The sequence below is a fragment of the Limulus polyphemus genome, unplaced genomic scaffold (genome assembly GCF_000517525.1).
Source record: "Limulus polyphemus unplaced genomic scaffold, Limulus_polyphemus-2.1.2 Scaffold1818, whole genome shotgun sequence".
In the NCBI taxonomy this organism is placed as follows: domain Eukaryota; kingdom Metazoa; phylum Arthropoda; class Merostomata; order Xiphosura; family Limulidae; genus Limulus; species Limulus polyphemus.
In genome coordinates this window covers 92,648-108,870 of record NW_013667428.1, presented here as the reverse complement: position 1 = coordinate 108,870, position 16,223 = coordinate 92,648, and the positions used below count along the sequence as shown (strand labels likewise).

General features: G+C 33.8%; 1 protein-coding gene across 4 annotated transcripts in view; it reads right to left on the bottom strand.

Moving 5' to 3' along the window:
• LOC106465050 (DNA polymerase zeta catalytic subunit-like) overlaps nucleotides 1–16,223 on the bottom strand; it is a 200,582-nt gene that overhangs the window by 96,036 nt on the left and 88,323 nt on the right. For all 4 annotated transcript variants that reach the window (XM_022392860.1, XM_022392861.1, XM_022392862.1 and 1 more), the window contains exons 15-17: nucleotides 3,900–4,022; nucleotides 2,962–3,440; nucleotides 1,351–1,582 (exon numbers count right to left, since the gene is read on the bottom strand). In XM_022392860.1, the coding sequence (XP_022248568.1) occupies nucleotides 1,351–1,582; nucleotides 2,962–3,440; nucleotides 3,900–4,022 (834 nt within the window). The remainder of the gene's footprint in view (nucleotides 1–1,350; nucleotides 1,583–2,961; nucleotides 3,441–3,899; nucleotides 4,023–16,223) is intronic.

Sequence of the window (16,223 nt, the reverse complement as noted above, 5' to 3'; positions counted from 1 at the left end):
CGTTTAGATTGAATGGTAATTTATAATCAGTCACAAGAACGTCGAATCTGAATCGCTTGAAAAAAACACGGGGGTGCTTAACTTTTTTCCAGGTGTATATTTCACACTAATTGATAGGCTACTTATTAGTTACTTTAGTCATTTGTATTCCTTTTTCTTGTATTGGGTAAGTCATTTGTCACTCTTACTTTGAATATTATAATGGAAAAATATAAGTAGCTCCTTTAATTGCTATTCTAAACCTCTCAATGTATAATACATTTTTTGTCTTGAGTTCAATGCTTGTAGTTCAGTTCTGTACATATAATATACGATGTACACAGTGCATGTTTTATACACAGAATGCAGGTATCTGTTTGAAAAATAACAAGTAATGAATCGTTACTCATTAAATAAGTAACATTTTTGGTAACAACACTACCATTTTTAGCAGGTAACAGCCAAAGTAACGTCATTACTTTTGTCTAGTAACATGCCCAACACTGAACATAATAGTAATCACAATAAATTAGTTCTGTATAATAATTAACATAATTATCAAAAAATAAATAAATATTTAGTTCCATATGTAATTGATATTAATTATAACATTATAAAGAAATATATTTACTCAAAAATGTTACAACCAGATACTTCCCACACAAGCCAGTAGTGACAGATTTAGTCAATAATAAAATTGTGCCAACACTAAACTAGCAGGTCTAGAAAATATTATTAGACTCATTAACTGAATATGGAGGAATGAAGACTATACTTCTGAATATACTATGTGTATGTACATGAAATGTGGCACACACAAATATCATCTTACACACTAACTTGTCAAAGTCTAAACCACACTGTCATAATTAATTCACAGACTTGTCTTGAGTGCAAGTATTTTTATAACACATTTGGTTTTGTGTGTACAACAGACTTGTACATTTTACATAAATCTCACACAAATATCATCTTACACACTAACTTGTCAAAGTCTAAACCACACTGTCATAATTAATTCACAGACTTGTCTTGAGTGCAAGTATTTTTATAACACATTTGGTTTTGTGTGTACAACAGACTTGTACATTTTACATAAATCTAAGAATAAAATACCTTTGTCCATCATACATAAGCTCTAGAGCCTCCAAAATGCATATTTACAGTTTTTTTCAATATCCCTGTATACTGTATCTGATATTTACTCTTCTTTACCAAGAACTAAACCAGAAATGTAAGGTAGAATGAACAGCTGACATCAAATACACAATAACATGTTGAATGGTACTCTGTGAATGGTTGTGGCATATGCACCTTGACTCTAACCCATGCACAAAAGGTTAAAAGGAACTTCTTAATTACAAAACTTACTTCTTTTCTTATCAATCTCCACAAGTTTAAAATCACGCGCCCTTCTAGATGAATTTCAGACATGTGATCTGCTCCATATTCATCCCTATCAGTAGAGAAATGGCTACCCTTGCTAGTTGGAACACGAGATATTAGTGAACATAGGTTATATTTCAGGTGCGTAGCTCGTTCCAGCAGGAAACCCCATGATAACATCTGAACTTCATAACCTACTAGAATGTCTGGATCCCAACTAAAGAGAGAGAGAATATACAGACTATATTAGTTTCACATGAAAGCAACAGAGTGGTATTTCAAACCTGCATTAGTAAGTGACAACTTTTCATAGAATTATTACAGTGTTTTTTATTTTAATATCTTTTAAATCTCTGAGAGAATTTATTCAGCTTAAACATACACTGATTATTTTTTATCTTCACTTGGAAGAACATATTGGTAAACAAAATATTCATGTAACCTCTGCATAAACATACCTTCCTGAATCATTTTGTCTCTAAGTTTTATTTGCATAACTTGAATTATAAACAAAGAAGCAGTATAATAACTGAGCTCTGAATGGTCCTGATAATTGATTTTAGTCATTTTAGGACCTAGGTAGTCTGACCAATTTTCACACCTTAAATACAAGTAGAAAACACTGTTACTCTTGCCCATGAACCTTGGAGTAACTTTGGACATTACATCTGACCAGAAATGAACTTGCCACTTTAACAATCTTTAAGTTGTCTGTTACTTTGACAACTCCTCTTGATAATAAACTTGATTTTTACAAATGACTAGAAACAAATAAGAAGAAAAAAAAACAGTAGGACTTTGGTAATGGTGCCTTTAGGTATAAACAGACTAAATAGTATGTAGCTATATTATGTATAGAGTAGGTATCTAAGGGTTAAAATTTGTAACTACAAAAATACATTACAAAAACCATACCATCCATTCTCAACTCCAAGGAATGAGTAACTTTATCAGACAATTTAGTAAAATGTTAACTAAACTGCATAACTAATTAGAAATACATAAATTTAGAGGGTGTGGGAGGGAATAACTTGCTCAAAAAGATTAAATTTCTTAACATCTGTTTATGTACATATCTACTATCTCAGGATCAGCATACAAAAATGGTTTAGTGGCCAACTGAAAATCGAACGAGAAAGCAATCATACAAAATGGCTATATATTTGATGGATAACATTCAAACTCGAGTGGAGAGTATTATTAATAATTATCTAATTACATTTTCTCTCTAGAAATTCTTATCTACAAACTACTCATAGTTTTTATAGAAAATGATGATTTATGAATTTATCATATATAAGAAGAAAAACAATTAAACTTCTTAAAACAAGCTACAATAGCTACAACATTTGTGTTCAGATTTTATAGCTTTAATTCAATTTGAGAATAAAATCAAGAAAACAACAGAAGATACAAGTTATGGATATAAATCTCACCTTTGAACAAGGTGAGTAACAACAGAAGATACAAGTTATGGATATAAATCTCACCTGTGAACAGGGTATATAACAACAGGATACAAGTTATGGATATAAATCTCACCTGTGAACAGGGTATATAACAACAGAAGATACAAGTTATGAATATAAATCTCACCTGTGAACAAGGTGAGTAAATTGCTGGAAAAGAGCAATTTCATTTTTCACGTACGTTACCATAATACCAGGAAGACCACATTTTGTCAGTAAATGTTTCTTCAAGGAGTTAATATTCCTTTCTCCACTCAGTTTTGAACACGCATCAGCTTCTTCCAGAAGAGTTACTGGTGATTCATTTGTTAATCCAGTAACACATGTTTTGTTATCTTCAGTTAGTTTTTTATCTAAAGTACATACTTCCAAATCAAGTCCAGAATTTCTTGAAACATAATGTTTGTCAACTTGTTCTTCATTACACTCTTTATCAGACTGCACAATAATAACTCCGACTTGTTCTTTTGGCACTGACCAATCACTAGGCACATCATTGTGCATACAATAAAACACAGCAGTAACACTATCATAAGATGGGTCTGGAAATAAGCTTCCTCGGGTTTGTACGTGTACCTCTACACTCATAACTGTCAGGTACTGAAACTGAAGAGTAAATGTTGTATCATCACCAAGTATTTCAGATATTATTATAAGTTTATTATATTTGTTTTTGAGTTTACACAGAAATATACACATACTCCCACAAGAATTTATAATGTTGAAAAAAAAGTATGATAAAGGATGTTACTGATAAATTACTTAAAACAAAAAGGAGCCATGAGTTAGTATTTATAAAACTGCATACAAATATTGTTTATGTGTTCATACTTGGGGAACATGATTCAAATTTGTACTAAGAAAAAAGTAAAGAAAAGTTTAATTCAAAAATATGAAGATTGTAGATTAAATTAATCACAGAAAACTATTCATGTGGTCGAAAGTGCACATTGTTTCTGGCTGTTAAACGATTTGAAAACGGAAAAAAAAGAATAAATACAATAAAAAATTAAGAAGATTTTACTTTGGTATATAATAAACACATTGAAACTTTATACACCTCACCTCATGTGCTGATCTAATTGCAGGAACATTACCAAAGCTGATTTTGAAACCAAATGTATTTTCTGGTGAGGGGCCTTCAATTTGGGAAGAAACTGAAATTTGCTTTCTAGGAAAGTACCAATTCTGGAATGAAGAAAAATACTGATGTGACAAACATACATATACACATTTTCAAATGAGAAGTTGCCAGTATATAAACAAAAAATATCTCTCACTCAGTTTCAACTACTTTTTATCATTTATAACAAGAAACAGCTATATAATGACTACATGGTTATAATCCACCCAATACAAAAGAATAACAAAGTCATACTTAGAAAAAGTCACATTAGTAATGCTATTACTCTGTTTTATATATTTTCTTGTAATTTACTCTATAGTCATTTTTTATTTATCAATAAAGTACGACTATACTTTGAATTATTTTAAACTGTCTACAGCAATAGTTTAACCAAATTTAAAAGTATAAAAGGATTAGAAAATAAATTTGTTGTTTTAGTGTCAATTTGTATATTTTTGAACACAGTCATACATTTAACTGTTTAGATTTACCCTCGTTTTGTGCCACTAAAATATATAACAAACATTTTCAACGAACTCTGGAATACTGATGAGGTGAAAAATGGAAATCATTGTACAATGTACAAGTAATTTTATCTGACTAGTTGATCTAAGGAATTCTTATACTTATATATATTTTTCTGATATGATCAATACATATATACATATTAACACAAACTACTTTTGAAAAGACAGTTTATTTCATTTTATGAACTATGTTGTTTCTATGATATAAATATCATAAGCATATACCCTGTACAGAAATCCTTTTCTAAAATGTTAAAATGTTTATAGAATATTTTGAATATAACTTACTATGTAAACCGAGTCACAGCCATATAAATAATTGATTAGTTCAATAGTAATATGACCTAAGAATCAGTTAGATTCCATGTTGAACATTGTTAAGTCTTAAAAAATAACCTCTAAAGGTTCCTTAATTTTACAAGGTATATGGCTATCTTATACCTGTTGTCCTTGGCAAGATCTTTGACTTTAATATAAAGTTAGTCTGATAAACACCATATTACCAAACTATTAAAACAGCATACTTTAAAATTTGTGATGGTATGTTTTGCTGTTGAATGGACTCACCTCTGACCTTAATTACAGATTGGATATTATAAACACAAATAGAACTGTTACTAATTGTTAGTACACAACTGGTGGAAAATACCATCATTTCTCTTGCTAAATAGTTCAAAAGATAATAATGTTTTAGTGTCTTGTCTCTTCTGTCCCTCAGGAAGTATTTCAAAATCACAAAACAGCTGAACAAAACACGTCAACTGTATTCAGGTCATGGCTATATGTTGGTTAAAACACGTCAACTGTATTCAGGTCAGGGCTGTATGTTGGTTAAAACACGTCAACTGTATTCAGGTCAGGGCTATATGTTGGTTAAAACAGGCCAACTGTATTCAGGTCAGGACTATATGTTGGTTAAAACAGGTCAACTGTATTCAGATCATGGCTATATGTTGGTTAAAATACGTCAACTGTATTCAGGTCAGGACTATATGTTGGTTAAAACACGTCAACTGTATTCAGGTCAGAGCTATATGTTGGTTAAAACAGGTCAACTGTATTCAGGTCAGGACTATATGTTGGTTAAAACAGGTCAACTGTATTCAGCTCAGGGCTATATGTTGGTTAAAACAGCTCAACTGTATTTAGGTCAGGACTATATGTTTGGTTAAAACAGGTCAACTGTATTCAGGTCAGGGCTATATGTTGGTTAAAACAGGTCAACTGTATTCAGGTCAGGACTATATGTTGGTTAAAACATGTCAACTGTATTCAGGTCAGGGCTATATGTTGGTTAAAACATGTCAACTGTATTCAGGTCAGAGCTATATGTTTGTTAAAACAGGTCAACTGTATTCAGGTCAGGGCTATATGTTGGTTAAAACAGGTCAACTGTATTCAGGTCAGGACTATATGTTGGTTAAAACATGTCAACTGTATTCAGGTCAGGACTATATGTTGGTTAAAACATGTCAACTGTATTCAGGTCAGGGCTATATGTTGGTTAAAACAGGTCAACTGTATTCAGGTCAGGGCTATATGTTGGTTAATGTATATTTTAAAGATCTGTACTACTGGACACAAGGTATAGCATGACATACATTTTCATAATAAATGAGGTAGGATCCTACCCTACAGAACTCCATGAGCTGTGCAGAATATCAAAACACATCTATGCAGTCATGGCCTCATTAACTATTATCAGCAGACCAATTCCAAACCAGTTAAAATATCCATAAACATGGTTATGTTGGTGCAGTCATATCAACACATTTTTCAAGTTGCTATCAAATCCAGAACCTTTCTTTCACCCAAGGAAGAAATGAAATTCATCACTCCAATTGTTCTTCACCCAGATTTTGGTGTTTAATGCAACATAAAAACTGTGATAATGGTTTTTGATATGCAACAGTAAAGAATTTCTTGCACACATTGTATACGACATATGAGTAATGCATTTTTAGTCAAGCTGATAAAATTTGGAGGTTAATGGCAAGCACAGCCAAGTCCACAATCTGGACGGAAGAGCAAAGGAAGATAGAAAGAGGGAAATCTAGTGCATTTTTAACTTAATATTTAGATATTCATGCAGAATTAATATTAGTATTGATAATACTGCTTTAATATTGTGTATTTTCTACATAAAAAACTTTCTACAACAGAACACATTGCTTTCTAGGATATTACCCTTTCAATCTGATGTTTTATCAGATAAAAATAATAAATGTGAAATAAAACTTTCATTTTCATCATCAACTTGAGGAAGTATTTTCATCTCAAAATGAATGTGACAACATGTGTGTTAGTTCTAATATGTTACCAAGCTTGATTTACAACGATTGTTTGTCATTGGTCAAGCAGACTTTCAGAGTTCCTTCCCCAATATTATAAAATCTTCTCATTAGATTTGCACTGATCTTATGAACAGCCAGTACCATCCTTAAATGATCAGTGAAAAACTAATGTCCATGGATCTGAGATGTAAGTATTCATTCCAAAAACATCTCAAATTGAAATGGAAGTGATTAAATTTTGGATAAATGGGCTGATATTCTATCATAACACATCCAATAGTATTCCATTTCTTAAGCTTTAGAAAAGTTGTCATTTCATTAAAACTTATACCACCAATGATGCATCAAAAACACTCCTCTCTGAAGGTCCTTTCCTTCTTGTCTCCAACTGCTGATCTCTATGCATTAGTACACCATGAAATCTGATTGAAAATTCAATGAGAAAAAGCTAATTTCTAGTTAAAGGTGTGTTGTCCAAAAACACCGTACTTTTAAGTTAAATCCAATAACACAAGGGTAAGTGTAATCATGTGATATTTCCACATAAAACCGAAGTCAACAATTAAGTTTAAGTCTGCAATACCATAGGTTAAAAAGATGTACTTACAGAAGATTAAATCAAACAGACAGCTAAGAAAGACATGAACACAAATTTAAAGAAAGAAAAAAATCTTTACTGAAAATTGTAACATGATGAGGTCTTAATATACCAGCTAATTGGCCGCTACAGTTCTGAATTAAACTCTAACTTGGAGCAAGGAGAAGACTTTATTGATTATACAGAAACAGAAAGGACTGTGCTTTCACTCAACAAAAGACGGAAAAGATTGAGTCTATGTCACACATTCAAATCCAACTAAAGTCCAATATATCACAATACTAGGTCACACACAGCAGCTAATTCAAGATCATTAAATGCTATGCTCATGTCATTGTCAGAGTAAATCTGTCTACTTCTGATACCTGAAGAAACCAGTTCTCAAGAGTCTCATCAGTAACAAACATTCAACTTGTCAACATGTTTAATGTAATTGCATACACCACACAACTACTGTTCACATTTTATCTCACCGAGCTGATAAAGGGAGATATGGGCCAGTCCAACCAGAGTCAAGAGGCTTAATGCTGAAGGTACATATTACAGCTAAACTTACCACACAACTACTGTTTATCTCAATGAGCTGATAATGTGAGATATGGGCCAGTCCAATCAGAGTCAAGATGCTTAATGCTGAAGATACATATTGCAGCTAAACCTAGTTACCTACAAAGCTCAAACTTTATTCTCCTATGATTTACTTTTCCTTAACATCCCTTTTGACGGACAGCCACTTTAACTACTTATATGAAAATTCTGTTCATAACCAGCAAAACTTCTGCAAGTTCACAAACTCCTGTAGACACTGAAGTAGATTTATATTAAGAAGAGGCCCACATATTAGATATCAACTGGGATCTGTACTTGTCCAAATATAACATTCATGGAATAGCAATTTGACTGTTGTTCAGTTAAATCATAAGCCATTATGACAAACAGTATACAATCATTCTAAAGAGATAATTCAGAGTCCACAAACTTATAAGGCTTCTGTTTGACTCCATATAATCAGATTGAGGATGATATGGTAAAGTGCACAACTCTGCAAACAACTGGTTGTTGAAGTTGTATTCTTGATCCATTTAAATTTATCCAATCACATTATCAGCTAATATAGTAGTGATACACTGAGCTAATACATTGACCATCAGATAAACTTTGGCCATATTGGTAAAGTAATCAATAACAGTTTCAACAGAATACCAGCTGTATCTTGTGAAATTGTCTACAAAAGAAAATCTGCAATTCTCTGAAAGAGATTTCCCTGAAATGGCCAATTTTTTCTTTGAGCAGTGCATGCATCACCTCTTAATGTCATTACGTGCACAGAGCCAGTAAAAAGTACATCCACTCATTTACAGCATGTCCTGGTGACCTCCAATCCCTGCACTATGTAAGGTCCAAAACATCTCCTGTCTGGGAAACATTAGCTGCATCAAAAGTTGACTAACATGTTTTGGTGGCTTATAACAACGATATACAACACCATCCTACACTCATACTAATTGTGACATACATCAGTACTGATTTCAGTACTTTGTGATGAGTATACCTCATGCTGCTGCACATCAAATAGTCTCCAAGCTATGTTAGGGTCTTTAAAATTACTCTTCTTCAAGTTGTGTATTAGTTATTTGCACAGTTCATCTATAAGGTCCATCTTCAACACTTGTATCATTCATCACTACTGCTGCTGCAATGTTTTTGTTCAGTGCATGGTGTCAATGAACAGACACATTCTCACCATCTGTTGAAATACTTCATGAACATTTACTGTGTTGCTGATTTGGATGGTGTTGTACAATGAAGATATATTCTTGCAATGTTATTATCTAACACGTAATCACACCTTTTAAGATTTTTGAAATTCATCAGCCATTTCAATGATGCAGTCCACCTGAACAGGGAATTTCCTATCATGAAAGTACTGGTGATAGTGCTTTCACAAATATTATAATTTTCCTATACTGAACATGTATTTCCGAAAGGTACTCACCTCTTTTCACATACATGGCTATTCTCGTTCAGTGCTGCCCCTATATGCAAAAAAGGTTTTGCATGCCACAAGCCTTGAACTATCACATACCTCTCAATCATCATGGTTCAGTGCATCTCACATGCAAATTATCATGTGACAACATTTCACCAATAGGAGTGTGGCACACCCTTCTGATGCACGTGACTCCCTCTATTTGATTCTACTTAACTATCACTTCAAATTTAGGCAGGTACGTATCTATTGGAAATACATTTTCAGTATAGGAAAATTATATACATTACTTACACTCACATATATATAACTGGAATTCCACATTGAATAGGTGGAGGGACTGGTGTGAGGGATAGAAATAAGTTTCCTTCTTGGAGGACAAACCGAAGATAGAGCCTTGACTGATGAGAAATAGGAATATGTAGATAAACATTCGAAACTTCTACCTTGGCCTTCCTCAGTCCTGGAGAAAAAGCTCACCTTAGTTTGAGAAAGGCCTCCACAGTAAAATGGGGAAGATACAAAAATCAGTTGAGGCAGGACAGATCGATCACAGAATGCCAAACCCCAGTTGTCTTGCATACCCCAAGCTTGGAGTCAAAACCTGGGAATGATGGCTGAGAGGCTTAATAGCTCTTTGTGATAGAAGAGACCATACTGACGTCGATTAGTAGTAGGGTCCCAAGGTAATGGAAAGGGTATGGGTTGTGGAAACAATGGGGGAGGGGGAAAGGAAATGGATGACAAGACATTATGAAAAAACCAGATAATCCAAGGATCGGCAATGAATTTTTACCATATGGTAACAAAATCAGCTAGATAAGCCCCTACTGGACCAAAACCCACAGAATAGTCGTCGGTACTGCTGGCACTGATGAAACCTATGTCGAAAAACAGGATGAATAGTGAAACCCCTAGTTGGAGGAACAGGTGAAGGGGATTGCAAGGGCTCAGAATGAGATGAACAGACAAACAAAGATGAAAGGGTCGAATGTTTCTTCACAGATTACACACATTATTGCAAATTCTCAGAAAAATATCCCCCAAAATGAACCGATGGAGAAAAGGAGTCATCCACAAATCCCGAAGATAAGTGGATGGGAAACGAACCTGGAACAAGACAGAATCCCTCCCCAAAAGCAAAGAAACCAAGCATGAAGAGAGAAAGTCGAGGAGGATAATTGCACCAACATGGAGGTAATGAGGGAAAACTTATCCCCCCAAAATCCCTTAGGAGGTCAGTGGAGTGCCTCAGAAAGGAGAAGTATGGTGGATAAGAACCGTAGGAGAGTAAGACAAAGGTGGGATAGATGGATAGGATACTCAGGGTCAGCCCTCATACAAGCAAATGTGATTCTAACTGCTGATGATCAAGAAAAGGGTAATCTGCCTGAGATTAAGCCAATGCAAAATGATCCAAGGTCCGTGAAGGGCAATGTATGCTAGCACCAGCTTGCAACTGAGAAACGAAATGATCAGCATGAACCCTGATGTCAGGAGGAGGAGAGAAAACAAAATACTGTGAGGAAGTGGGTGTTATGTAATAAGGAAGGAACAGGATTATAATAAATTGGGGAGATGGGTAAAATGGAAGGCACCTGAGAAACCATGCCTAAAAAGGCTGAGTTAGGCCTAGAAGATTCCACAGGAAAGACTTGGGAAGGTACAGTATAATCAGGTGGAGGAAAAAGGCTGTCAAAATCCTCAACATCACAAACAGGTTTGGCAGATTCAGGAGGAAGTCTAGCAATATCGGGAGAAAAAGGTCAACTTGTGTAACGATCAATCTCCCAACGAATGAAAGCCAGAAATTTCTCAGTCGAGTTCCCCCATCCTGAAGCCTATGTAATTGTGTTGGAAGTAGGTGGTAGAACCTTTGAAGTGGTAACATGAACTTCAGAATTCATCCTGTAATGATTAAGAATTGGAAAAAGAAACAACAAAGGTAAGTTATCACGTAAAACTACAAAAATAAACTGTAGTAAAAACATTTCCATTTCGTATAAAATATTAAACAAATATTCCTTGAAGAGATCACAATAAAAAAAATGTCTAGAACACTGCCTAATGAGAAATGATATTTTGGTAGAATCAAACAGAAGGAGTCATGTGTGTCAGGAGGGTGTATCAATATTGCCCCTATTCTACTATCATTGGCATCAATATCCAGTATGAATGAAAATCTTGACAAAAATAGTTCAACACCAGAGTCTCAACCAAAACACACTTTAGGGACAAAAGTGGTTTCTCACATTTGTCTATTTTCTGTAAGTGTGTATCAGAGAGAAAGCTACAGACTTCTTATTTGGCTTCAGCTGAGACTATCTCTTGACCACTGTACTCTATGCAGGATCAGTGGGGACTCCATTCCTACCTGCTGAAGGACCAAAAATTACACTATTAATACACTGTTGTCTGGTTTCACTTTCAAACTTTTCTACTGCAACTTTATTAATGTAAGCACCATTAGCATCTCAAAAATAGCTGAGCATTATAGGCCAAAAGTTATGAGATAAAATTCATACGGTCTTTCTTGAATTCTGAGAGCATTCTTAATTCTGTCTAATTTCCTTATTCAGTTTGACTTGCAAGTAGCCACAAACCACATCTAGCATAGTGAAATAACACACAAAATCCACAGCAAATAAAAACTTGGTCCGTCTTTTTAATTCCTCACATTCATTACTGGACATGATCAATCACTCTCCAAATATTCCATATTTTGAAATCAGTGTGTTTGCTCTTAGATTTGGTGCTGCTTAAGTGATGTTATCTGTATGTATGGTCTGCATGACTTCGGCCTCTGTTGTCATGCTGGAAGCTGAATGACAAAGTCAACAATTGCAGATTAGCACAGGCACAATGCCAGCATGTGGACAGCTAATGTTGAAGCAAGAGAAGCCTAATTTTTAGACAAAATATGGTGCTTTTTGTGTCAGTTCTGACCTTGCAACAGATAGTGAAAATAAACAAAATTGGCATCTGTTGCTCCTGCCTCACAACATGATACATACAATCCGGCACCCAATGTTAATGCAAGTCTTCAAAAGGGTATCTCATCATGCAGCTGAGCCTGTGAAGACCTGATGTGCCACAGAAAGTCACTTTGGCTGAATTACATCTCTCTGTCGCATCAGTAGCAGTCATGTAATTGATCAATATTCATGTTTAATCCCGAGGCCACTGCCAACTGTCGAGATTATTTTAAGAGCCAAATCAGCCACAGTTGATGGTTTATTCTTCAGTTCCAGTATCTAGATGTTGAAAAAAACTAGATCAGCAGAAAGACTGTTTTAGCTTTTGTCACACTTTCAGCTCATGTCCTTAATCCTACCACAGCTTTTATCTATTGTAAGTTCTTTGTGGTCTTAGAAAACATTTTCCTATAACCATTTACAAATTTAACAGCAAATGGAACAAAGGAGCACTATTCAAATAAAACTAATCCATTGTTATCACACTAAAATCATACATAATAACTTTGTGACATTCTAAGTTAAAAGTTATGCCTCTGGATAAGTATTAAATACATAATGGAGGAGATATGAAAATATTTGCATGTAGTAGAATAACGGAAACATGGACAGCAAAAAAAAGACATGTTTTACATGTGCAAAACAAAGAAAATAAAAAATCTTTATTGAACATACAAAATGTAGGTCTCTCTATCAGCTGGCCAGTTTCTATTGCTCTAATTAAAGATCTCTGGCTGATGGAGCAAGAATAAAGACTTCTTTTCACTAAGATACAAAATGGTTTTCTTCTGCATTTAATAAAAACCAGATATAACTGCATCTATGTTATACATATAGGTGAGGTTAAAGTTCTTGTGTGGTATCCCAAAATCATGGGTTCCCTCCATCAGTGAATGTTACCAACAAATAAGTTCAAGGGAATTGTAGCTCTCAGCTCATACCAACTTTGTACAAAACCACTATACCATTCCTCCACTTGATACGACTCACTTTTCAGAGAAGAAGCATGAATTACCATTGGAGTGTGTAACCTTAGCCTGAAGCAAAAATTTGATCAAATTCACTACTACTTATGTATTATTTTCATAAAGATGTTAACTGAAAAGAAATATTCTTATCCTCTTTATGTATGATATAATAAAATTTATGAGAATATTTTGGGATTTTATACAAATGTCAAAGTGACACAGTGCAAGTGCTGAGATTTGAAACATATTTAACAAAAGCAAGTATGTTGAGCCAGGAGGTGATAAGTTTTAAACAATTCTACCACTACAATGTGGGTCTTCTTTACCATAATGCATTTAAGCTGTCGTTTCTTTTTTTAAGGTTGGCAAGTTGATCATTAAATACACAATAAAGATACAATTAGGAGCATTTTTTTAATAAGGCTAATTTAGAAAAATATTATTCAGCAACAAGTTTGAAGATTCCTCTCTTTACGAACAAAAACTTTCAAACACTGTCACTTTATTTGACCTTTGGTTGGAATACTTCATTGGGTTTAGAAAGTGGTTTAGTTCATGATGTGTAGAATGATAGCAAAAGTCTTTGAACTTATGGCTGAAGTGAATAATAAATTTTGGCAACAAACCTCAACCATTTTTTTTGTCTCTCACAACAGTCACATAACGTTATGTATCGATCATGTACCAGCCACAAGGTCAATCTCCATTTTTTGTTTCACTTGTTCAAATAAAAAACAGAGAAGAGATCATGATTTTTTTTTTGTATGGCACATTTACTGATAAATTCAACCATTTCGGATTTCAAGAAGCTAAAAAAGTAAATTCTCTGTAGTCGTTAAAATTTTTAAGGTTAAACTGTCAACAGTACTACACGATGACATCATCAACTTCACTGTACATAATTGGAATTGGGCTATAATTATCAGCAATTGGTGATTTCTGATTGTGACATGATTGGTAAAACAGTGATATGTGTTTTTTATCTTTGTTTTTGGCTAATGCAGTATGCAAAGTTGGATTCAAAAGTGTTTTTGCTAACAAGTACAAACAATGTACATGCAATAAGGTAGATTTTCCAAACAACTTACTTTGCAATTTTTACTTGCCTGTTTTTGGAAAGTGTTAACAAAAAAGAACTTTTATGTACATCTTCCAAATGTGTGAGCCTTGATGCAGGATTGGTGTCATATATAAAAATTTCAAAAAGTAGCATTCGGATCAAAAATTGTAGTCATTCGTATAAAAGTTTAAATAATCACCTTTTATTTCAAATTTTATATATCAATTCCATTACACTGATATAAAAATTTTGAATATTGGACAAAGCGATGACATTCTTATCAATGAAAGTGCATTTACTTTGAATACACAGGCATTTACAGCGATGATGTCTATGGATTGTACATGACTGAGAAGTATTCATAAATTTAGGAAGGTCCATTCATGGTTTGTCATAGGTTCTGCTTGGTTAATAAATGCTTATATCAACTTATATGGAGTCAAACTTTTAATGGCTCTTTTGGCTAGGGGCCATGCAGGCTACCTAGCAGACATTTTTTATGAGCCACTGGCTCCCGAGCCCTGTAATGGTTAGAAAATGTCCTTTCAAAAATATTTGTGAGTTAAAAATTGTTGAAATAGTTAGAATTATTATTATTCCAATATTTTGAAGTTGATACGTAGGTGTGCACTTGACACATGAAAGGTCCTCACCAATTATGATCAGAGTAATGATATTTTTACCTCTGGAATTAAAATTAATTTCTACAATTACTGTTCTTTTCAGATTACTTTTGACAACACAGCTTTCTTGGACAGGAAAAGCAAGAAAATAAAGTAAGTTGTTATTCTATCTTAAATAATAAATGTTGGTATTGTAATGACTGAAACAGTTATAAATTTCCTCTTCCATAACTAGTTTACAATATATCTTTAGTTAACTGGATGTCGAAAGGTCATAAACATACACTAATCCTTTTACTTAAGTAAAGGTTACATACGCCAATGGTTAGAAATTCATATAACTTTTGGCCCTATGCCAGTGTTTTAATTCCTTTGGGATGACAAGCCCGTCACAAGGGGTAGAACAGACACTTGTAAAAACTGGTACGAGTCAGGGATTTTTCATCTCTATGAATGTTATATAGTCAGGGAATTATGTAGCATCAGATTCTGGTATAACAAACTTTAAATTTTTGTCTGAATTTGAATAATAAATCAGAATTCTTCTTGTTTTGGTTATGTGCAGAAATTTCAAATGAAGCCTCTTACCCCAGCAGTCAGTATGTTCACTTAGAAAAACAAATAGTGGCTGGTCAGTCAATAATAAACAACAATACGTACACAAACTGTGAAAAAGATTAGTTTTACTTGTTCATTTGTGTTTGTTTCTTTCCTTTACTGTACGAGTTCAAAATTATTTTCTACAGTGCATTTCCTGAATCTGCATTTGGCACATACAGAGTAGCCAACCCAACAACAATGAACCCTTCCTTTAAGTGATAACAGTAAATTTCAATATGGAAGCCTAGGAAATATTGAAAAAAAAAAATTGGCACATACAAAACTGAATCCTCTCACATAAAACAAAAAATATAATAGATATATACTTTTCATGTATACAGGTAATAGTTTGAGAAATGGGCAGACATTTTAAGAAAAACTAAACAATTAAAAAGACACAAAACAATTATTGCTGAATACCTTGTTTAAACAAGACATACTTGGGCAACAACAAATTTATGAATAATTCGATGACGAGGAACCCACTTTGAGACTAATAATGGCTGGAGACGGCTTAAATGGGTAATGAAGAAAAACTTTAATATAAGTTTAACATGACAGCAAATGTACAACGTTTCGACCTGATGATGACAAAACCTTGTCGAAACGTTGTACATTTGCTGTCATG